The sequence below is a fragment of the Oryza sativa genome, chromosome 1, assembly GCF_034140825.1.
Source record: "Oryza sativa Japonica Group chromosome 1, ASM3414082v1".
Classification (NCBI taxonomy): Eukaryota; Viridiplantae; Streptophyta; class Magnoliopsida; order Poales; family Poaceae; genus Oryza; species Oryza sativa.
In genome coordinates, this window is record NC_089035.1 from 26,325,177 (window position 1) to 26,348,047 (window position 22,871).

Genomic DNA, 22,871 nt, shown 5'->3' on the forward strand with positions numbered 1-22,871 from the left:
ACCAAATCGGGCTAGAAGCCCAGAATCCTCCCACCCCGTGCCACAGCCCACACACGGCCCATCTGAAGAGATCGAGTGTCGAAGAGAAAAATACAGTGGCAGCCGCGCATCGCGGTGGTTTCTCTGGAAAATGCCTCAAATTGGGCCCCCGATGCTGGCGTGGATGCATCGAGCGCCTGCACTCCTCCGCGGCCCCGCGCACGCGCCGCCCCCGCCACGTGTCCCCACCACGCACACCGTTGTAACAAATCACCTACATATTATGGAAACCCTCTATTAAAGGAATTCGTTTCATTTTTTTATGCACAAAAAATGTTTCACTATATATGGATCAAATGTTACAATGAATTGGAATATTCTTTTGCAACAAATCACCCACGTATTATGGAAACCCCCTATTAAGGGAATCCGTTTCATTTTCTGTTCCATTAAAAATGTTTCACTTAGTGTACTCGTAATGTTTCACTATATATGGATCAAATGTTGCAGTGAATTGAAATATCATTTCGCTATTTGCTAAAATATTGTTTTTACGCAGGGTGAAACAACCCCATTTTTTGAGAAACCGTTGTTTCATATATTTTAGTAAAATGTTTCATGAGGTGATTTGGTTTTGTTTCAGTTTTTTTTTAAAAAAAATGAAACATTTGCGATCTACTTAGCGAAACAATTCTGATTTACTTGATTTAACATGCAACATTTAAAAATAATTCAATAATAAGCTAAATATTTTTTTATCGGATTATATCCATGTATGGTACTGTTTTAAAGATTTAATTGGAACGGATTTAATGGTGTCATCCGACCATGATTTGAATAAATAATTTAAGAGGAAAAATAGTTTTAAAGTTTGTCTAGGAAGTTTTGCATGTATGCATGCATGTATGATCACATTTGATATCGTGGGCATCTTATTTTTCTCAGAAAAAATCGAGCACCTGGTCCGTAGGCGCCTCGGGTTTCTCTACAAACTCGGCCACGCGCAAGCCTACGCTCGCCAGCCCGCGCGTGCGCGCGCTCTTCCACCCATTCATGCCTCCCGCTTCCTCCTCCACCCAATGCCGCCACAGCGCCTCGCCACCGCCACCGCGCACCACCCCGCCGGCCCGTCCCGCCGCCGGCTCCACCACCGCCGCGGCGCGATGTTCTCCGTCTCCTGCTGGCGCATCGGGGCCATCGCCTCCCTCGTCGCGGCGGCCGCGGCCACCACCGTGCTCCTCAACTTCTCCCTCCCATCCTCACCCCACGTGCCCGCCACAGACTTCACCGGGAAACTGTCCGCCGCGATCTCCCCGCCGCCACCGCCCTCGTCGCCTCCTCCAGCACCGGCGACGCCGCCTCCTCCTCCTCCCGCGCCACCGCCACCTGCTGCAAGGCCGCGACGAAGAGAGGTACGCGATCGATCGAGCAGAGGCCGATCCAAATCTAATTATTATTTATTCGTGTTAGCATAGTGATCGATCGAGTTTGTTAATTCCTGCGTCGAACTGGTGATCAGCCGTCGTATTGGAGGATGGCGCCGGAGGAGGCACTGCGGTACGCCAAGAAGGAGATAATGGCCGCCGGGCCGGTGATCGACGACCCCGACCTATACGCGCCTCTCTTCAAGAACGTCTCCCAGTTCAAGAGGTATAATATTATTGGTGCATGCGTCGCTTCTTCTTCCGTTCCTCGTTTCACGCACCAGCTACCAAATTAAAGTTCGTCTCATTCTAGCATGTTTTGATAAACAGGATGATCGAGTTGCCGGTTTTTTTTCTATTTCTCTGGATTTCCGGACATGTAGAAGCGTGTATTTTTTTTTACTAGATTTCGATCGTTTTTTACTATGTTGATGGCTATACATCTTATATATGTGTGTAACAACTAACATTCTATCCCTTATGCTCTTTCAAGGAGGTAATAATTTTTTTATATCTTAAATTCTCTTATATAGTGTGTATTGGAAAACATATAGATTAATAATTAAAACTTACAGTGTAATTATATTGTAAGTTTTTAAATTTATAGTGTAATTAAAATGAAAATATAGATATATTACAGTATAATACTGATTTGACTACATTTTAGTGAAAATTAATGTATCATAAATATATCTAGTGTCTTATATTTTTAAACGAAATTGTGATGTCAGATCAGACAAGTCAATGGGCCGTGGTTTGTACCCAAGAGGCTCACTATTTCGGAACGGGAAACTTTCAGGGGAACAAATATTTAGAAATTTCCATTGAACTTTAGAAATTTTGATCATTTTTTTAGTAATGAAATTCATTCCAGCCTTTTCTTCAAAGAAACTATAGATAATTTTTACATAAGGTTGTGGGACGAATGACTACTATTGCTAAACCTCAAGCTATGGTTAGCGAGAATTTACATAACCATTGTAATTTGAATGAAACATTTTGAAATTTAAATATTTTTCATGAAATTCGAATAAATTTGGGGGGTTATTTTTGCGTCGTAGGAAAACATTACCCACCCCAAAATCACAATTCGAAATTGTTTTTGAACAAAAAGAAAATCCGGAATTGTGAACATCTCCATACATGATTGTTAGTGTCTCCCGATTTGCGTTCCTTGCTGCGTATATTACTTCCTCTATCCTAAAATATACAAAGTTGTTAATTTTTTACATAACATTTGATCATTTATCTTATTTAAAAAATTTATATAACTATTATTTATTTTGTTGTGACTCTTTTTATCATCGGAGAAATTATAATCTTAACTTATATTTTTACATATTTTTTTTATAAATTTTTAAATAAGACGAATGATCAAACGTTAATTGAAAAAGTCAACGGCATCGTACATTATGTTGACCACTGATAATTATCAAACCATAATATTTCTGCATTTTGTACAGATTTTTGTACCACTGATAATTCAGTATGGTGACTAAGCTTGTCATAATTGTAGCGAAAATGTGATCATCCAGGAGCTATGAACTGATGGAACGGATACTCAAAGTTTACATTTACCAGGACGGCCGGAGGCCCATCTTCCACACGCCTCCCCTCAGCGGCATCTACGCGTCCGAGGGCTGGTTCATGAAGCTCCTCAAGGAGAGCCGGAGGTTCGCCGTCACCGACCCCGCCAAGGCGCACCTCTTCTACCTTCCCTACAGCTCCCAGCAGCTCAGGATCTCGCTCTACGTTCCCGACTCCCACAACCTCAGGCCGCTGGCCGCCTACCTCCGCGACTTCGTCAAAGGCCTCGCCGCCAAGTACCCGTTCTGGAATCGCACCAGAGGCGCCGACCATTTCCTCGTCGCCTGCCATGATTGGGTAAACCAACATCTTGATGTTTTTTTTTTCACTCTCTTTTTGTGTTGCAGTTTTGATCGTGTTTGGTTTTGGTTCCTGGCAATGGCTGCAGGGATCTTACACGACGACGGCGCATGGCGACCTGCGCCGGAACACCGTCAAGGCGCTGTGCAACGCGGACAGCTCGGAGGGGATCTTCACCCCGGGCAGGGACGTGTCACTCCCGGAGACGACGATCCGGACGCCGAGGCGGCCGCTCCGGTACGTCGGCGGGCTGCCGGTGTCGCGGCGGGGCATCCTCGCCTTCTTCGCCGGCAACGTGCACGGCAGGGTGAGGCCGGTGCTCCTCAAGCACTGGGGCGACGGCCGCGACGACGACATGCGGGTGTACGGGCCGCTCCCGGCGCGGGTGTCCCGGCGGATGAGCTACATCCAGCACATGAAGAACAGCCGCTTCTGCCTCTGCCCCATGGGGTACGAGGTGAACAGCCCCCGGATCGTGGAGGCGCTCTACTACGAGTGCGTTCCGGTGATCATCGCCGACAACTTCGTGCTGCCGCTGAGCGACGTGCTGGACTGGAGCGCCTTCGCGGTGGTCGTCGCCGAGAAGGACGTACCGGACCTGAAGAAGATACTGCAGGGGATCACGCTCCGGAAGTACGTGGCCATGCACGGCTGCGTCAAGCGGCTGCAGAGGCATTTCCTGTGGCACGCGAGGCCCCTCCGGTACGACCTCTTCCACATGATCCTGCACTCCATCTGGCTGAGCAGAGTGAACCAAATCGAGCTCCACGAGTAGAGACCGCGTCTTGTGTTCGGTCAGAGAAATGTACGTTCTTGGTTCAGCGCAAGATTCTCTGTAAGTTTTGGAGAAGACTGGCCAGAATCTTAAACGATATGCAATTATGAATTATGCATGCATCCATTAAAGAAGTCGTAGGTTGGACGAAATCAACAGAGAACAGCACACTATAGTGGTGTCAGATAGTAGTGTCACCGTCGCTTTTGTTCCTGTTGCCGGACGGGGAATAGTATCCAATTCCAGCAGCTACAGTCTCTCAGATACTGTGCTATCCTAGATGTTACATATAATCACCACATCTTTACAGATAATTAATTTGTAGCATCTCAACAGCGATTGATTTGCAACAGTAATCCCTAGCAATGCTATGCAAAGAAAGGACTTTGAGACACATCAAGCTTCTTTAATCATGAAACAGTGTAACATATTTTAATCATGAAACAGTGTAACATATTTTATCCTATATTTTATTAGTCGTGTGTGTGCAAATGAATTCCTGATCATGACCCTAGACAGAGAACATATGTGTATATGTGCCACAAAAATTTACACGATGGAAACTAAGTACTCCACATCCCCAAATCAGCTTGAGAGATGGCCGTACGTATCATATCATGCTGAAGAGATTGGCCGTGGAGATGAGAGAGTTGGTGGCGAGTCCGATGAACGCGATGAAGGAAAACCACACCGCGCTGTTGATCTTCTTGTTGAACGGATCCTTGCCGAAGCTCGACATCCACAGATCGTTGCGGGACGCTGCCGCCGACGAGGCCGACATGAGGAGATACGCCAACACCTGCAGCGAGACCAGGAAGATCAGATGGTCAGACACCGGAAACACCTCTGCTTTCCCTGCTTTGGAATGGCGCATTTCAGGTGAAGGATGAGAGGCTGGGGCTTTGCCTGATCCAGGAAGAGGCTGAAGTAGTAGCTCGAGGTGCTCCGGAAAAGAAACCTCGGCGAAACCAGGCGGCGAATCTCGCCGAACGCTTGCGCGATCGAGTAGATGCAGACGACGATGTTCACTCCGACGGCGTACCTGCAAGTTTTAGTGTTGTTCAATGGGGAGAAGAGAAAGTTATTAAACCACCAAAAGATGAAGCTATGTTCCTCTGTTTAGTGTAGAGTTGAGCTAGTTTAGAAATTCAGAGAAAACCGTTTGATTATTGTCTTAACCTAAAACTGAAATTGTGTTCTACCTCTAAGCGACCTGAATCAAAACAAGTATCTCTGCATTCACGAGGTGTTTAAATTTTCTTAATCTTCACTCGCAAGTTCTATTTGTACAACAATATTTTTTTTTCAAAAATCGGTGCACAACATACGTAACATCAACGGATCAACCACGATAAAATCTGAATTTCAAGCAGAGCACGTGAAATACTACTCTGTACTATTGAACAAGAGTACAGAATATAGCTTCCCAGAACCAGTATCCACGTTTGTATACAGCAAAATGACAAAAACCAATGGGGAACAGTAACGAAAATTCTCGAACAATCAATTTAGTAAGAACGACTATAATTTCAATTAACCCCCATAATTGCAAGACAGAAAAATAAATCCAACTCCCAAGAAGTCAGATACTAACTACTCCTACAAGTACCAACTCCCGTAACCGTCAAAACCCGGACAAATCCGACTAAAACGTGACAAACAAAAGAGAAAAAAAAAACGAGCATCTAGGCAAAAGTGGTCGCTAACCTGTACTGCTCGTAGCGGCCGTAGTGGTCGCCGGCCCAGCCGGACGTCCGCGCGCTGACCATGAGCGCGAAGGACACCAGGCTGAGCACCGCCGTGGCCACTCGCAGCGCCACCGACGTCGTCCTCCTCTCCCCGACGGCGGCCACGGCCGCCACCTCTGGCGGCACGTCCCCTCCGTTCTCCGCCGCCCCTGCCACGGGCCCGTGCTGGTGGTCGAGCCGCGCGGCCTTGCCGTTGCCGATCCGCAGAGGCGACGTCATGGCCTCCTCGGCCGGGTTGAACGGTATCGCGATCGCCGTCGCGACGGGCGTGGCCGGCGGCTTCAACGCCTCCTTGTGCTTCGGCGTGTTCTGCCCGCTCTTGCTTTTGGCCGTGGGCGTGGGTGCGGGCGCGGTGGTGGCGGGCGCTGGAGTCAGCGGTGACGGCGGCGTAGGCGACGGCGAGGGCGACGACATGGCGAGGGACCCCTGCGACGGCGTCCGGAAGAGGCGGCCCGTCGCGAGGTGAAGTTGCGGGCGTCCCGGACGGCGGCCTTGCGCCGTCCCGGCGGCGCCATCTTCACCGTTGACGGCGGGAGAGCCCGGCGCAGGCGGGAGCAACCGGTGGGGCGAGGGCGACACCTGGAGCCGCACCGGCGAGAGCTGCGGGCTCTTGGCGGCGGCCTCCGATCCCCCGTTGACGTCGACGACGCCCTCCTGATGAGGCACCAGCGCCTCGTCACGCGCCTCGTCCAGCGACGGCGGCGGCGTGTGGTACTCCTCGCGCGGCGTCGAAGGCGCCGACTCCGGAAACAACAGCGGCGTCGGCGGATCGGGCGCGGGAGGCGGCGACGGCGACGCCTGCGGCGTCTCGGGCTCGGGCTGGGGCTCTGGCACGGGAACGCGCACCGGCACGGGAGGCGGCGGCCTATCCGGCGCCGGGGTACGCGGGGTCTCGCCCATGGCGCAAACACGGGAGGGAGGCGGATCCGACGGGAGGGATGGGCGCCCGTGTTAAGCACGGGGGTGGAGAGGTTACGTGTTGCTTTCCACGTTGCACCGCACTTCGCTTTTCCTTCCCCCATCCAAGATTTTGCCGTTGGATTTGAGATTATCACGGTTATTTCTCTGTAACGTCACAGATCTTTGGGCGTGTACAACTTCCTGTTCTTCTTCTTTTCTTGTCAGATTTTTTTCCTTTTTTTCAGTTTGCGAGGATTCTTGATAGAATTAGGATACGCGTGTGATGCAAGTTAATCAGATCATGATTCATGATCGGATCTAGGTGGCGACAGAACGCAAGCTTATTCTATACTCTTATTTAAGTTTGGATTTGCTAGCATGATGGAATTATTACCCGTAAATAATTGCCATGTCATCGTCGTGGTAGGCGAATTGGAGCCGTCTTTGACGGCTACAAATTAAGGGTCAAAACGATTGTATGATATTAGGAGCGAAATGGACAGGGAGTTATTTCTGTCCAGGAAAAGACCAGTATACTCCCTAGTAGAGACAGACATCGTGAAGACGTGCGATTGGCAGTAGTAGTTCGCACAAGAGGCCGCTAATCCATCCGGTTTGAGATGATTTTGTGGGCCCTGTAGTGAACATGAGTTGCTGTCAGTTTTTATGTTTTGCTGCCTTGACATGTACGTCATGGACCTCGTAAACCATATTTGTCCAAAGAAATGATCTCTGAGGATGTATAATCGCTGTAAAACAAATGCAGCAGATCGAACAGGACCACTCTTTAATAATTGCCTCCGCTATAAACAATAACAGATAGTGTTTTAGTGATGGCATGTAGAATGATTCTTTTTTAGACAGGGAGGGATTCCTGGAGGGCAAGTACTCCTGCTAGGTGCCTTGAGCAGCTGAAACCAGAATTTAATAGAGGATGTTTCACAAGGGGGGCCCATGAAAAGGTTGTGCTTTTATTTAACATGGAAGAAAAGAATTAGTTCAAAGTGGACTTGACAACAGCAAATGTCACAACCCTTGTCGCCAAGGCTCCCCAGCAGATGTCGGTCCTGCTAAAACTGGTGAGCAGGTGAGGAGATGAACACGTAGTCCGTATATTAAAGCTTGTGTCAAATATCAAGAATCCAGTGCCGAAAATATAATTGAAAGAAGAGCCACTCGCAGAAGAGAACAGACATGGTGTGTTTAGTTCACGCTAAAATTAAAAGTTTGGTTGAAATTGGAACGATGTGATGAAAAATTGAAAGTTTATATGTATGTAGAAAAGTTTTAATGTGATGGAAAAATTAGAAGTTTGAAGAAAAAATTGGTAACTAAACTAGGCCATATACAAAATCAGCAACTGTCAAAATCTATGCCTCTGCTAAAGCAACGAGTAGACGTGTAGACTGCCAGTTCGGCAGCAGATTAGTGCTAAAGACGCCCAATATGTGCAGCATAATAGAGTTGCTTTTGGAAAGAAGTGACTTTTACAGGTGGGGTTTGCGCTAGATTGGCTTTTCCTTTCCTTCCGTATGGTGGTCAGGTCGTGGCAATGGCATGCACACCTTAATGGTTAAGGTATCTCAAGCAAGGCACAATCTTGTAAAACCTTTTGGAGATGCCTGTCATACCTGCACTAACCAAAGAATTAACTTTGACGACTTAGGCCGAATCAGGAACTATGCAAAGTGCCTAAATGCCATGAACTTGAAAGTTGCATGATTTAGGTTTATCTCCTTGTATTGCACAGTGGAAGCATTAATGCAGACATATATTGCTAAAATCCAATGGCAATTCGGATAGGGAGAGATGAAGCGTCACACATCCATGGAAAATACTGGATTTTGGTACTTAGCAGATTAGCGGCACTATGCCTAAATGTTCTTTTACATGCCATAAGCCAGCTGAAGACACTGTCTTGTTGTAGTAACAACAAAAATTTTCCTTAAAGAAAGTAACAAAAATATTCCGTCAGTCGTCAGGTTGGCCCAGAGAATGACCTCTAAGAACCGCATGAAAGTTACATGTCTTTTGTCAAAGCTATTCTACAATATCTATGAGGATTGTAGTACCGTACTTACTGTTTAGAGTCACAAAGCGACCTGGAATTTCTCAGGTACACGGAGCAGGGGTAGCTGGTAGTCCCCAGGCTCTCCTAGCTGTCCACAGGCAGCCATCTGATCATCCCCTCTGCTGAGCCGAACAAATACAACAAGGCCATCTTGAATTAAAATGTTACGAAACTCAATAATTTTCTCATCAGGAGTGGGCTTGAATTGTGACCCGCTATGGGGATTGAAAGAGATGAGGTTGATCTTGCAAGGGATCCCGCGAACTAAATCTACTAGTCTCTTCGCGTCATCCACACTGTAAGCATAGTAATCCACAGAAATATTAATGATACAATCATACAAGGGCCAAGGGGTAACTTATTTTATTGCAAGGACAAAAAAGGTTATTTCCAAGACATACAAGTAATTCCCTATGAACAGATGATTACAATAAGAGTAGCAATTATAGTCTAAATTATTCTGGCCTATATGTAAAATACCTCCAAATAAGAAAAAAAAACAGTTTTACGCAAGTATTAAGAAATAATATTCAAGACAACTTCATAACATAATTGCCACAAGCCAACAACAATCAGGGAAATTTTTGTATAATCCAAAGGTTCCTCACCTGTCGTTCACTCCAGCAAGCATGACGTATTCAAAAAACACTTTGTACTTCTTTTTCAAACGAATTTCCTCCCTTAATGTGCCAAGAAGCAAGCTGAGATTGTATTTTCTATTAATAGGCATTATCCAGTTTCTCACCTAAGAAAAAGATAGTATAGACTTATAGAAACAACAGAACAATGCCAAACCACTTTTGCAACACAACAACCAAAACTGGATTTCACCTCATCAGTTGTTGCATTAAGACTCACAGCCAGCGCACAATTGGATTCCTGTAGGAAGCGTTTTATCTGTGGGACAAGACCGCTTGTGGAGACAGTGACCTTGCGAGGACTAAACTGAAGGCCCTGCTCATCAACCATAATAGCTGAGGCTTTTAGTACATTGTCAATGTTGTGCAACGGCTCACCCATGCCCTGTAAAAGTTTGATATTAATGAAAGGTTGTAGAAGTATCTGCAAGCATCATATGAATAAATGCAAGGCAGACAATCAATTAACTGTTATATGCCAGTGAATATTACAAACCTAAACACCCATGAGTTCATGATAAGACTAATAGTTAAACTAACACAGTTCTCCAAAACAATGTAACAAGTTAACAAAATTGAATTTTAACAACAGTTAATATTGATACCATTGAGATGAAATACAGACAGAAGCAGGGGGATGTTGTAAGAAAACAGAGTGCATAAAAACATATCTATATGATTATCTTGACAGTTGTGGCACAAGATATCACATTAAGGATATGTTCGACAGTTCAAAAATATTGGCATGTTAAAGATAGATATATACAGATTCAAGATGTAAACTACAAAGTGAATTATGTTAATTAACTATACAGTCAGCTGCTCAGTCAACGACCATAAAAGCTAGAGCCATTAGTTACCATGAGGAGGATGCTTACCATAAATACAACATTTGTGATGGATCCAAATTCATCTGAAAACAGTCTACGAGCAAACACAGCCTGCTCAACAATCTCAGCTGTAGACAAATGCTTTCTCAAGCCCATCCTACAGATATAGCATGAAAATATAAGCAACGCTGTAAAATTATCACCAACACAATCATTGAAAAGTTAAGTGTTATTCAAAAGAAGTAAACGAACCTTCCAGTGAAGCAAAACTGACAATTCATGGCACAACCCACTTGACTTGAAACACAGACAGTTGTCCTGCCACTAGTGCAAGGAATGACAACTGTTTCAATCACTGATCCATCTTCAAGAGAGAACAGTATCTGTAGCATTCTGTGTTCCATAATCAATGATCTGAAGATAGTACAGAAGATATAAGTAACACAGAAGAAACTACCTTTCGGGTCCCATCTGACGCGTTAAGAATGTCTTTCACAGTTAATGCCTTAAGATCAGCATGATCTGTTAGCATTTTCCTGAAGTCCTTGTTTAAACCTGGATGAAATTAGATGCAAACGATCAGATTCATTCAACCAAAATTACAAAGGGAAAAAGAAACACAAGATAATTGCTAAATCCACTTGTAGGTTCCAATTGGCTGGATCACTGGAATACACCCTTACACAAAAACAAGAAAGACAAAATGGTGCAATATAAATCCATCACAGCTAATCTTAAAACTTGTAAAGCTTTGGTAAAGTTACTGGTTTTGCTTGTCGAAAATAAATTCTACTTGATATTTGATAGCAAAATCAATCTACATTTATGTGGGGATTCAGAAAATAACACTAATGGAGCATGACTTTCTGAAACGCTAATACCATTGTTAAGTTAGATCAAATGCCGCTGGTTTTCAATCCGCCCCTAAAAATACTACTGTTATGAATTATGACGAATTTTTAGATTTTGCTGCTTACATAATGTAGCAAGAGATAAAGTATATATGCTGAACTGATCTGTAACGAAGGTAGTAAGGTTGCAGAAAATGCACATCTGAACATAATGCAACAAGTACATGCAGACTAAAAGGAGTAGCATGTTTTTTTACTTTCGAATAGAACCACTAACCTACTTCTAATTTAGCAGTTTTCATGTATAAACAACTTTGCTGACACATCAAAACTTCAGAAATCCTATGAGTAGATTTTATCTCCTTGGCAGTTGACAATTTGGCATTCATTTCCTTCAGGATAGACACCATTGTAGATTTGTAGTATATATGTGCTCTCAAGGTTACTAATAGAGGAATTAACCTGTAGACTGCAAAATTATAGCGAATATAGTCCGTGGCATAACAACTAAACACTGAAACCTACCAGCCAGCTCGTCATAGCAATGCGCCCATACGTTGTTCCCGTAGAGGCATTTCCACAGCATCATGGCCTGCCCTGGCCGGAAGCCCTGCGACCGCACCCAATTCTGCGGAAGAGCGCGCCAGATAAGCTTAACGGAAACCTCCGACCAACAACTCGCAAACGGATCCACGGAACTCGTACGCCGAGAGGAGTACTCTTACCTCGAGCTCAGGGTAGTCCATCCCCTTGAGCATGACCCTCGAGCCGGGCTCGCAGCGGGCGGCGGCGGGAGGTCGGCGGAGCGCGGAGAAGAGGCGGCTCGAAGGCGGAGCGGAGGAGTGGCCTCCTCGGAGGGAGGAAGCGCCCCACCGGAGGAGAGGCAGCGCCGCCATGGGAAGGGAACAGTTCGTGAGCTCTCCCGCTGGGGATTTTTCTCGCGATTAAATTAGTAGTAACAGGATAGAATTGAACTGGGCTGCTTTATTTCCTGGGCTTGTATGGCTCGATGCGGCCCAAGACTGCTGTCTAGGCCTTCTGTTCTTCAGGCGCTGTAACGGGCCAGAATTGTCGCCTTCGTGGGCTCTAATTTTACGTAGAAAGTTGTTACAGGACTAGAAAGGGAATAAGTTCACTTCATGACCCTCAAATGTGATCGAAATCTAAACCATGACCCTAAACTACAAAACCAGATATCTCGACCCCCAAACTCCTAAAACCGGTGCAATTTGACTCCCTGAGCGGTTTTGAGAGGCGGTTTTCCTGACGTGGCGCTACGTGGCGCCTACGTGCAATATTGATCGAGTCTTTGTAACACGTGGCATTGACTTGGCACCTACGTGGCAGTAGAAATAAAAAGTATGCGTGGGACCCATTAGTCATTCACACAAAAAGAAATATGGGCCCACTGACATGTGGGGCCCACATGTCAGACCTTCTTCCTCCTCCCTCTCTCCCTTTTCTCTCTTTCTCTCCCCTTCTTCCCCTTCGCCGCTGCTCCCTACCACCGGCGAGCTCCAGCCCCTCCCCCGCTCGCGGACGGCCGGCGAGCCCCTCCCCACGCGCGGACGGCCGGCGAGTTCCTCCCCTGCGTGCCGACGGCCGGCGAGTTCCTCCGCCGTGCGCTATCGTCGTCACCGCCGCCACGACGCCTCGGCGCATCTCCCACTACCTCGCGCACCATCCGAGAGCGACAGTGGAGGCGCTCTCCGCCGCCTTCCCCGCTGCCGATCATGTCGACGCCGTCCTCCTCTCCTCGCCAAGCACTGCCACTTCTCCTCCCCGGAGCTCGTCGCCAGGAACGCGCTCACCTTCTTCTACTGGGCCGCCTCCTCGTCGCCGTCGTCGTCGACCCCCCACTCCCTCCGCGCCTACTGCCTCCTCGTCCAGCTCCTCTCCCGCACCGCCGCCGCCGCCGCCCGATGCCGACGCCGCTCGCTCTCGCTGTCCCCGCGCGCCACCAGCCGAAGGGGAAGAAGGGGAAAGAAAGAGAGAGAAGGGAGAGAGGGAGGAGGAAGAAGGTGGGCCCACATTTCTTTTTGTGTGAATGACTAATGGGTCCCACGCATACTTTTTATTTCTACCGCCACGTAGGTGCCACATCAACACCACGTGTAACAAAGACTCGGTCAATATTGCCACGTAGGCGCCACATGGCGCCACGTCAGCAAAACCGTCCCCCAAAACCGCTCAGGGAGTCCAATTACACCGGTTTTAGGAGTTTGAAGATCGAGATATCTGGTTTTGTAGTTTAGAGTTATGGTTTAGATTTCGATCAAATGGGTAATGAAGTGAACTTATTCCGACTAGAAAGCCTGACGTTTCTCTCTTTGGAACGTTTTAGAATAAAACTACGGTTCTAGGACCACTTTCAAGCGATTGTTTTAATAAAAACAATTCCTCTTTTTTTTCCAATTTTTCTACTGTCATTTCAGTTCTCTGTAGATTTTCGTGGGAGGCAATTTTTCTACAGGTTTTAACAGTACTAAAACAGCTACGTAACGATAATAATATTGCAATTTGCAAACATTACACTTGTACAGGTATAGTACTACGTAGTAGTGCACCCGCTACTAGTTCAACAAAATACTCCTATATATTCTATGTAGACTGGAAAAGATTTGAAGGGAGCAAAACATTCGGAAAAAACGGCCGCACCGTTTTGCGCGCAGGCGCGAGACTCACGCCATCACAACTCACACGTGATACTACTTCACAGTTCACACGGTATGCGAAATCAGATGCTAATGGGCCAATGGCCCGGCCGAAAAAGATGCCAAATGGGCCCAATGACACAAACGAAACCTCCTGAGCTCTGACTTTCCGACTCCCTGACGACCCCCCCTCCAGTCGGGCCCCACCCCCGCGACACGAGTCTCCTTCGGTCACCACTTGTCAAGTTGTCATCATCACTGGCCTACTCCTAGTGCGCCTAGTACTTCGCCTTCCCCCCACACCCCAATGCGCTCTCACATGGAGTCGTCGTCGTCTCCCCAAACACGACGACCTCGAACCGCCTCCGTCCCCGCCTCGCCAACCCGTCCCCTTCCCCTGTAGCCACCGCGACCACCACCACCACCACGCCGCGGCATCCACAACGCCACCAGAGTACAGAGACGTTCCACCCACCCCGGGCCACCGAACCCAACCCCCCCAGCTCGCTCGATCGATCGCTAGCTCCGACGACAGGTTTGAGCGCGATGAGGCATCCCGGCGCGGGCGGCGGGAGCGGGGACGCCGGGTTCGTCCGGGCGGACCAGATCGACCTCAAGAGCCTCGACGAGCAGCTGGAGCGCCACCTCGGCCGCCCCGCGGAGCGGGCCGCGTCGCAGCACGGGGGCAGCGGGAGCCGCCGCGGCGAGTCCGCCAGGCTCGGGCTCGGGGAGGAGCCGCCGCAGGCGCCGCACCATCAGCGGCGCCGGGAGGACTGGGAGATCGACCCCGCCAAGCTCGTCATCAGAGGCGTCATCGCCCGCGGCACGTTCGGCACCGTCCACCGCGGCGTCTACGACGGCCAGGACGTCGCTGGTATTTTTTTTTCTTTCGCCCCTCTGCTATAAACAGCTGATTGCTTTGCAGATATATTCGTCCACTCGGCGCTGACCAAGTTTTTTTTGCTGTCCATGACCATGAGCTATTCGATGAAATGGCCTGTTGCTTACTAGTACTCGTTAGTGGCTTCTTCTGCCTGCGTTAGCTTCTGGTTCCGATCGATTCCTCTCCAAGTTTTTAGGAAAGTTTGATGCGTGATTTAATTATTTTCATCGGTATGTTCTTCTTCCTGGATTAGGATATGGATTATGGAGTAGAGCCGATCGATTGATAGATGGCAAACGTCATTTACCATAGGTGCGGTTGTTTCGGGTGCTTTTGGAAGTTGTTTTCGCTCGTCGTGTCATTAGTGCTTTTCCTTGTCAGCAAATTGCTAAAGGTGATACCTCTGCTTTTCTTGATTCCATGGTGTATTCCGTGACTTCTGGGTAGATAAGCGTGCTTTTGGCGTGCAACCCTTCTCATGTGATTGAACCAACCAACAGTTAAAAGTTTTAATAGGCATGATTCATGTGTTTTGTCTTATGATGAGCACCTGGAAGTTGAAGATTACATATTAAAGCAGCGGATATTTCAGATCAAAAAGTTGCAAGTTGCAACTAGGCACAGTACTTTTCAGGGACCAGGAAAATTCAAAAGCATCTGAACCAAATTCGGGTTGATAAAAGGTCCGGATTAGCAATTTTGCACTGTATCACCAGCTATAATCACATGACAGAAGGCAAAAGCAGATGCAGTGGTTTTTTCTGTCCAGAACTTTATCACCTATTGCATGCCGTCCTTTCAATATATTGGTTCACCAGGAAATTGAGTACAATGTCTTGAAATGGAAAGTATCAGTTAGATTCATAAGAGGTCATTAGAATCCTAAATCACTTGGTGATGCTCATGTAACCTGGTAGCACAAGGTAGCGGTGGTTTTAGTCAGGGTTCAAGTCCCCATCAGCTTCCTTTAAATGGCAGTGTTCCTCCAGCATGTTCTTTTTTTTATTTTTCAAAGTATTTGCTAACTCACTGGAGTTTTTTATTGGCTTGCCTTTCTCTACCACTTTAGTTTGTATGACAAAACCAGCTTCCTCACTGCTTTTGCATGAATAATTCATCACTTGTCACATTATATTCCCCCAGATAGATTCAAACTTGGCAATTAACAGCTAATTGCTAAATACACTTTTAGGAAAACAGAGACATGCACAGTTCACCAAGATTTTGTTACCCTCATCAAGAATGTGCTATTGATTTACATTAAAAAAAGAATGTGTATTGATGTAGTAATATGCAGCATTACTACTTCAATATAACTTTGTCTTCGAATCAATTGCTAAATGCAAAAAAGACTTTTTATTTCTACTTGTAGTTTCATTGTCGAAGTAACTGATATATCTTCTCTATCATCCAGTCAAAATGCTTGACTGGGGGGAGGATGGCCATAGATCAGAACGAGAAATTTCTTCACTAAGAGCAGCATTTGCACAAGAGGTCGCTGTCTGGCATAAGCTTGATCATCCAAATGTTACCAAGGTAATCTTTGACTGGAGAAGACTTTTTTTTTTCATCCCTTCAAATTTCATAGGTTAAATCGTTTCACTGATAAATATATAGACCAATTTACATTATCTCTGGTTTACAGAACATTTGGGAAATTTACATTTATTAGCCCTGGTTTACAAAACCAATTTGTATTCAATATTGTCCGGCACAACCACATGGGCAAACTTGTTTTATCATGATGTATCTCTGGCATTATAATCTATTAAGGAAACCATTGGTTGTGGTGCAATAATATTTTCATGGCTAGAGATATCAGATATGACAGTAGGAGGACTGGCAGTCATGTTCAAACTCTGGTGCTAGCTATATAATACACCCAGTATCGTGTCTAAAATTGGATTCCATGTTTTCCTCTTCTGTATAAAATAGTTATTAAGGTGTTTAGCCATGCACTGCTAAAGAGCATTAGAATCTTGTATAATTGGACAATATTTTTTTTCTGATAATAGTAGCGAAGGTGCGTACTCCTATTTGAAGGTGCGTACTCCTATTTGGTATGGCATAATTACAATGGAATTGATTTTAGAACATGGTGCCGAATTTACCAAGCAATAAATATTAGTATCTGCCATCTACACAGTTCATTTTGAGCTATCAACAATTATCATTATTTTTTTCATTCACTTGGTGAACGTAGTTGTCTTCTGCTTCTCAACTGGGTCCTGACAATATCTTGAAATTTAACTGACAGTTTATTGGGGCTATAATGGGTGCAAGAGATTTAAATATACAGACAGAACATGGACATTTTGGCATGCCAAGTAATATTTGCTGCGTTGTTGTCGAGTACCTTGCCGGAGGTGCACTGAAAAATTTTCTGATAAAGAACAGGAGAAGGAAGCTAGCCTATAAAGTTGTGGTCCAATTGGCTCTTGACCTTGCTAGGGGGTAAGTAATAATATATGTTTCTCTTGGTCCTTTTTCTGGATTTACATCTATTATTCCGTTTTAATCTCAGAAGATTTTGTTGTGGGATTTGCACTGACAGATTAAGCTATCTTCACTCAAAGAAGATAGTTCATCGTGATGTGAAGACTGAAAATATGCTCCTTGACAAATCAAGAACAGTGAAAATCGCTGATTTTGGTGTTGCACGAATTGAGGCTTCAAATCCTAGTGATATGACGGGTGAAACAGGCACACTTGGTTACATGGCACCCGAGGTATTTTCCTTCAACCATACGGAAATCTTATGCTGATCATGTATCATTTATGCTGATAGGTCTTTACTTATACCAAACTATCGAATTAAGAAGGGAAAAGTGACTATATGTCACTGAAAATTTCCTTGCTGGTATCGTTCAAAAAACTTATTGCTTGGCGAATGGAAAATCTTAACCCTGCATCCCCTCAATCATCTTATTCATTGTCATGTTGTGTTTCTGCGATCTTCCAAAATTGCACGTACCATTCTTCCGTAATTCTAGTCTACTGTTATTGTCCTTACTGTCATACGTTGGCATCATTGTGCAGGTTCTCAACGGCCATCCTTACAACAGGAAGTGTGATGTATATAGCTTTGGAATCTGCCTATGGGAGATATACTGCTGCGATATGCCGTATCCTGATCTGAGTTTCTCAGAGGTCACTTCAGCTGTTGTTCGTCAGGTAAATAAAAAAAAACGCCGTCCTATCCCGTTTTCCCCACTTCACCTCTCTGATTCCTGAACTCTGAAGCACTGAAAAGAAAATCACCATCCTTGATTGATGATGTACTACAGAACTTGAGGCCTGAGATACCGCGCTGCTGCCCTAGCTCCTTGGCCAACGTGATGAAGCGCTGCTGGGACGCGAACCCGGACAAGCGGCCGGCGATGGCGGAGGTGGTGTCCATGCTGGAGGCGATCGACACGTCCAAGGGCGGTGGCATGATCCCGACCGACCAGCCACAGGGATGCTTCTCGTGCTTCGGTCGGCACCGAGGCCCCTGACGAACTTGATCTGATGGCGTCACTGATAATTTGTTATCGCTATATCTCAGTGTAATCTAATCGCATTCGCTATGGCTAATTTGAGGAGCTGTGTGATTGATGTAAATGCCTTAACGGTCCAGCACCTCAGCTTCATCGTCGTATGATCGCTGCGAATCCTAATGCTTGGCCTATGATAAGATCGAGCTTAGAAGAGATTATTGTGACAGAGCTGCCGACGAAGTTTACAATCTCATCATATATGGTCATGAAGTAGACCCACTGTACTATTGCAGTGTAATCGACATCTTTGCAGAATGTTAATAAAAGAACAAAATCAGGATGTATAATTCCGAGTACTCGATTCCAGATGCTGTTTAGAGCACGAATCAAGATGACGCGCAAGCAAAATTGGCTTGTCCCTATAGCACTAGCACCATGTGCTGCTCCTGCGTAATGAACGGCGAACGATTAAAATGGACGGAATGGACGGCCGGATGATCACGAGGCGTTACGGCATGTTCGAGCGGATGCACCCCTGGCCGTCCGATCGGACGCCTTCGTCTCGTGCGGTCGTGATCCTACCTACCCCGAGCAGAGGCAAAGGAGAGGAGAGGAGACCCGCCGCCGCTGCCTATTCCTCCGGCGATCCCATCCCATTGATCCGTAGCCTTCCGCCTCCGCCACCACCACAAGCTCCGATCCACAGCGCACCTCGAGCCCTACCTCCGATGGGCGTGACCACGCGGCTGCCGGCCCCTCCAGGGGGCGGCCTCCAGCGCCGCGCGCCGCGGGGCATCCTCCCGGCCTCGCTCCCCGTGGAGCGCCCGGCGCGGCGCCGCCTCGCGCCCGGCGTCCGCGCCGCCTCCGGGATCCCTGGACCCGGCGGATCGCCCGTCCCTAGGCGGACGACGCCTGCGCCGGCCGACGCGGCCGCCGCGGCGCCGCCCTCCGCCGCGGCGTCGTCTGCCTCCTCGGCCATCGATTTCCTCACCCTCTGCCATCGCCTTAAGGTACGCCAACGGGATGTTCCTCGTGATCCGATCGCCTCTGGATACGTCGCTCCGAAGGCATATGCCTGTCCTTCGCTGACCGCGTGTGTACAACCGGGCTGGTGATACCCCCTTAATTTCTAGAGTAACAGCTTGGGGAATGTGGAACAGCTATGAGGGGTTTCATAATCGCCATTTTGTATTGTGAATTGATTACCATGATTCCATGAAGTCTCGCATCATGGGTACCTTGCTTACGATGTCATAAGTAGGTGGGATGTGTGACCAGCAACAAGCATATGAACAAGCGTCTGGATCCTGTTCAATTGTTCATCTCTCCATGCATGTGTTGCCTAGGTCTATTATACTCGTTATTATTCTGCGATATATTGAGTTGTGCATGTTTCTGTTCTGTTATACAGACCACTAAAAGGAAAGGCTGGATAAACCATAGCATAAAGGGTCCTGAGTCTATTGCTGATCACATGTACCGTATGGCCCTTATGGCTTTGATTGCCGGTGACCTACCTGCTGTAGATCGAGAAAGGTCCGTGTTTTTCTTATTCAAATTTCCATAGCATTAAAAAATGCCCTTTCGTCTGTTCTTTGTTCATCTAGTTAATTGATTACAACAAAATACCAGATGTTTCAGGCTTCCTTTCTAAATTAGTCATTAGTTATTTACTTGTTTGTGATGACATATTTATTTTACCTAAAACAGATGCATCAAAATTGCTATCGTGCATGACATTGCTGAAGGTATGCCAAAGAACACCCTATCAGCTGTTTTTAGCTTAATTTTCTATTGTATGCACTTGTTGATAATATGTTATTGCACTTCATCTGCCAATATTTATCATCCTTATTCTAGGACTGTATAATCTGTATGTTCCCACTTTTCTTAGCATCCTTTTATATTCAGGTTTTTATCCTTTTTGTTTGACAGCTATTGTTGGTGACATTACTCCATCCGACGGTATACCTAAAGCGGAAAAAAGCCGCCGTGAACAAAAGGCTCTAAATGAAATGTGTGAAGTTCTCGGTGGAGGACCAATAGGTTTGTGTCCATTTGGGATGTGACGTCCGAGTTCATGAAGGATGATGTTTGACATCAATCTTCACTACTTTTAGTGTTCTGTTTTTTGTAGCTGATGAGATCAAGGAGCTCTGGGAAGAATATGAAAATAATTCATCCATTGAAGCCAACCTTGTAAAGGATTTTGATAAAGTAAGCGTGCCTTTTATTTTCTGAACTGTCTACTTGTTCCTTTTCTTTTTCTTAGTTCTTAACTTGGTGCCTTTTATAATGTTGATTTTAATTTTCTCAACCTGGAGTCTAATTTGAAATGTACACCAGAATTATCATTTTCGTTAATATACTAGCTTTCTTTTTGTTTGGAATTGGTACAAATTCAGCACAATTCTACAATTTTCAAGCTTGCTAGAGTAACGCTTTATGAAACCATGTCCAAGTTCCTGAAACAACTCACTCATAGATAAATATTTTATATTTAGTTCATATGAACTGGAAAATTCTTGCTTTTCTTCATTAACATAGACAAAATAAACAAGAATATAACATTTGTTTTGATGAATGGTTTCAGTAGTTCATTGAACTTTTTGGGCTTGTGCAAAATGCAAAATATTTTTAATTTCCAATACTTTAACGCATGCATGTTTGCTTGTAAGAATATTCTTTATTACATAAGAGGGGTGTCATGCAAACCAGGGTTCAATCTATCGGGAAAGGGAAAATTTTCGGAGGTCAGCAAAATAACGAAATTTCGGAAATCTTTCGGAAATTTCGAACGAAATTTTCAAACAAAATTTGAATTTGAACAACAAAAATTACAGAAATTTGACATATATCAGAATATAGACATGCATCAAGTCCATCCAATCCAAAGCAGGGGGACAGGATAGGAGAATGAAACGCAAGGATTGTGTCGTCGTGTCCTCTCTGGCTTGTGTGCCTTGTGTCGTTGTCGCGGTCGCGGTCGCGCCCGACAGCCGTGGAGCCGCTGCTGGCCACTCCAGCCAAACACAAGGATGCGAGGTCCACGGCTTGTGTCGCCGTCGAGCCGGAGCCGCGGAGCCGTTGCTGGCACTCCAGCACGAGGATGCGAGGCCCGCGCCGCCTTGCCGCTTGTGTCATCGTCGTCACTCCGGAGAGCCGCGGAACCACCGCTGGCCACTCCAGCCACCCCTCTGCCTCCAGTTCCAGCAACCGCTGCCGGTGTTGCTCGCTAGTGCTGGGAGGATGGGAGGAGATGTTGGGGGAGGACGGGGGGAGAAAGGTGAGTGAGAAGGGGATTGGAAATTGGGGATTTGGACCATGAACAGTGTTTTGCCGAAATTTTTCACCGGAGCTCACTGTCTATTGGGACCCACCTATAGACCTGAAATTTGTTCCGGAATTTTAAACCCTGCATGCAACATATTGTTCATTTTGTATTCTTAACTCTTTAAGGTGTAATATTTATATTGTATTTTGGTGTGTTGTGGCACATATTGGTCATTTGCAGTTTCACTCTGGGGCACATCTCATTTGTCCTTTTCTTTGTTTTCATTCTCTATTTATTCACTATGGTTCAAGGGATTTTACCATTTCTTGTATTTACTTGTTTTGCAGGTGGAAATGATACTTCAAGCACTAGAATATGAGAAAGGTATTACTTTTCTGTAATTTTAAATTTGTGTACATTCAACTAGCTGCTTACTCATTTTAACAAACTGTGAAGTCTACCAGGCGGTAGATTGGGTCCTTCCTCTGAAACAATTTGCTGTTACAGTAATATGCAGGATACATCATGTTTTTTATCGCACCATTCTGATGCGTGCATTGATGCTTGGTTTTACAAAGCAAGAACTTTGAATAGTCTGCTGCTGTGTTGACAATCATACCAAACCGCTTTCTTCATGCCACCATCTTCTTCTTTTGTTTGTTCAGGGCACTGTACAATATAATTCCAGCTGCCTGCCTATGTTGTCATCCTACTCAAGTAGTACATATCTGATGTACATTGTGGATTATAATCCGTTTGTAACACTAACTCTTCCCATCTTATTCTACAGAGCATGGCAAAGTGTTAGATGAGTTCTTCCTCTCTACCGCTGGTAATGTCATTGTTGCAGGCTATTTAAAAATTTGTAAACATGTCCTCTGTTGTTAAACATATCTGTAAATCTTGTTACTGCAGGCAAGTTCCAGACAGAGATTGGCAAGAGCTGGGCTGCTGAAGTGAATGCGAGGAGAGAACAGAGATGCGGAAAACAGAAGTAGAAGTGGCTAGCTCTACGTTTGATTGCTTTAGCCTTGCTGAAATGTGCTGTCATGACGGGGTGATCTGACGAGTTGCAAGGTCCAGAGTCAACTTCAATATAAACTTGACTTGTTGGAGACTTGGTAGGAAATAGTGTTGTCCAAAACTCAGGATCTGAGCCCGTCCAGAGTTCTTGGGCTGCGCTCAGGCTCGCAGTACGTACTGAGCAATTGCTATATACTCCTAATAGTTAGGGATCTAAGGAGACATGCGTTTTCATGAACTCAGGTAATAATAAAATAATAGTAACATTTTCTGTTTTACGTTTTACATTTGATGGACTGGAGCATGTTCAACCATTCATTGTTTTCTCTATTGCATAAAAAGGCTGCACGAGCCACTTGTATTACGTTGTCATTCCTTTTTGCCATTGGTTTTCATCGTTAGCTAAAAATATTGCTATAGAAATCAATGATGGGAATCGCTATGAGCTGATGGTC

General features: G+C 45.8%; 5 protein-coding genes across 6 annotated transcripts; 3 read left to right on the top strand and 2 right to left on the bottom strand.

Annotated features, from left to right (window-relative positions):
* Nucleotides 1-996: 996 nt before the first annotated feature.
* On the top strand, nucleotides 997-4,199 carry LOC4326586 (probable glycosyltransferase At5g03795). The gene is made up of 4 exons (XM_015766403.3): nucleotides 997-1,391; nucleotides 1,499-1,629; nucleotides 2,939-3,287; nucleotides 3,379-4,199. The coding sequence occupies exons 1-4, from the start codon at nucleotides 1,059-1,061 to the stop codon at nucleotides 4,063-4,065; spliced, it is 1,500 nt and encodes a 499-aa protein (XP_015621889.2). The 5' UTR covers nucleotides 997-1,058; the 3' UTR covers nucleotides 4,066-4,199.
* Nucleotides 4,200-4,450: 251 nt separating this feature from the next.
* Nucleotides 4,451-7,084, bottom strand: LOC4326587 (CASP-like protein 4U1). The gene is made up of 3 exons (XM_015766412.3): nucleotides 5,773-7,084; nucleotides 4,972-5,107; nucleotides 4,451-4,864 (listed from the first exon to the last, which is right to left on the bottom strand). The coding sequence occupies exons 1-3, from the start codon at nucleotides 6,711-6,713 to the stop codon at nucleotides 4,676-4,678; spliced, it is 1,266 nt and encodes a 421-aa protein (XP_015621898.1). The 5' UTR covers nucleotides 6,714-7,084; the 3' UTR covers nucleotides 4,451-4,675.
* A 940-nt stretch (nucleotides 7,085-8,024) lies between these two features.
* On the bottom strand, nucleotides 8,025-12,027 carry LOC4326553 (uncharacterized). Of its 2 annotated transcripts, XM_015772793.3 has the most exons (9): nucleotides 11,829-12,027; nucleotides 11,629-11,731; nucleotides 10,710-10,807; nucleotides 10,505-10,635; nucleotides 10,301-10,409; nucleotides 9,616-9,807; nucleotides 9,393-9,529; nucleotides 8,795-9,080; nucleotides 8,025-8,344 (listed from the first exon to the last, which is right to left on the bottom strand). In XM_015772793.3, exons 1-8 carry the CDS (start codon nucleotides 11,997-11,999, stop codon nucleotides 8,804-8,806), a joined length of 1,218 nt encoding a protein of 405 aa, XP_015628279.1. In that variant the 5' UTR covers nucleotides 12,000-12,027; the 3' UTR covers nucleotides 8,025-8,344; nucleotides 8,795-8,803. The 2 variants fall into 2 exon arrangements, with proteins under 2 accessions (XP_015628279.1, XP_015628269.1); XM_015772783.3 differs by lacking the exon at nucleotides 8,025-8,344 and having other exon boundaries at nucleotides 8,538-9,080.
* A 2,029-nt stretch (nucleotides 12,028-14,056) lies between these two features.
* Nucleotides 14,057-18,463, top strand: LOC4326554 (serine/threonine-protein kinase 52). The gene is made up of 6 exons (XM_015767202.3): nucleotides 14,057-14,631; nucleotides 16,055-16,176; nucleotides 16,898-17,094; nucleotides 17,195-17,369; nucleotides 17,680-17,814; nucleotides 17,928-18,463. Exons 1-6 carry the CDS (start codon nucleotides 14,304-14,306, stop codon nucleotides 18,135-18,137), a joined length of 1,167 nt encoding a protein of 388 aa, XP_015622688.1. The 5' UTR covers nucleotides 14,057-14,303; the 3' UTR covers nucleotides 18,138-18,463.
* A 245-nt stretch (nucleotides 18,464-18,708) lies between these two features.
* LOC4326555 (uncharacterized) lies at nucleotides 18,709-22,780 on the top strand. Its single transcript, XM_015766979.3, has 8 exons — nucleotides 18,709-19,129; nucleotides 19,531-19,655; nucleotides 19,830-19,867; nucleotides 20,055-20,165; nucleotides 20,257-20,336; nucleotides 21,741-21,777; nucleotides 22,184-22,225; nucleotides 22,309-22,780. The coding sequence occupies exons 1-8, from the start codon at nucleotides 18,848-18,850 to the stop codon at nucleotides 22,389-22,391; spliced, it is 798 nt and encodes a 265-aa protein (XP_015622465.1). The 5' UTR covers nucleotides 18,709-18,847; the 3' UTR covers nucleotides 22,392-22,780.
* Nucleotides 22,781-22,871: the final 91 nt, after the last annotated feature.

Bases quoted from the DNA above. Each gene is read 5' to 3' on its own strand.
- LOC4326586 (XM_015766403.3), top strand. From the start codon at position 1,059: ATGCCGCCACAGCGCCTCGCCACCGCCACCGCGCACCACCCCGCCGGC. The intron at 1,392-1,498 runs GTACGCGATCGA...ACTGGTGATCAG, and splicing joins CAAGGCCGCGACGAAGAGAG to CCGTCGTATTGGAGGATGGC. The intron at 1,630-2,938 runs GTATAATATTAT...GTGATCATCCAG, and splicing joins AACGTCTCCCAGTTCAAGAG to GAGCTATGAACTGATGGAAC.
- LOC4326587 (XM_015766412.3), bottom strand. From the start codon at position 6,713: ATGGGCGAGACCCCGCGTACCCCGGCGCCGGATAGGCCGCCGCCTCCC. The intron at 5,108-5,772 runs GTTAGCGACCAC...TAAAACTTGCAG, and splicing joins GGCCGCTACGAGCAGTACAG to GTACGCCGTCGGAGTGAACA. The intron at 4,865-4,971 runs GCAAAGCCCCAG...GTCTCGCTGCAG, and splicing joins TCAGCCTCTTCCTGGATCAG to GTGTTGGCGTATCTCCTCAT.
- LOC4326553 (XM_015772793.3), bottom strand. From the start codon at position 11,999: ATGGCGGCGCTGCCTCTCCTCCGGTGGGGCGCTTCCTCCCTCCGAGGA. The intron at 10,636-10,709 runs GTAGTTTCTTCT...AGAATGCTACAG, and splicing joins CGTCAGATGGGACCCGAAAG to ATACTGTTCTCTCTTGAAGA. The intron at 10,410-10,504 runs GTTCGTTTACTT...CTATATCTGTAG, and splicing joins CAGTTTTGCTTCACTGGAAG to GATGGGCTTGAGAAAGCATT.
- LOC4326554 (XM_015767202.3), top strand. From the start codon at position 14,304: ATGAGGCATCCCGGCGCGGGCGGCGGGAGCGGGGACGCCGGGTTCGTC. The intron at 14,632-16,054 runs GTATTTTTTTTT...TCTATCATCCAG, and splicing joins CGACGGCCAGGACGTCGCTG to TCAAAATGCTTGACTGGGGG. The intron at 17,095-17,194 runs GTAAGTAATAAT...TTGCACTGACAG, and splicing joins GCTCTTGACCTTGCTAGGGG to ATTAAGCTATCTTCACTCAA.
- LOC4326555 (XM_015766979.3), top strand. From the start codon at position 18,848: ATGGGCGTGACCACGCGGCTGCCGGCCCCTCCAGGGGGCGGCCTCCAG. The intron at 19,656-19,829 runs GTCCGTGTTTTT...TACCTAAAACAG, and splicing joins CCTGCTGTAGATCGAGAAAG to ATGCATCAAAATTGCTATCG. The intron at 22,226-22,308 runs GTAATGTCATTG...TTGTTACTGCAG, and splicing joins GTTCTTCCTCTCTACCGCTG to GCAAGTTCCAGACAGAGATT.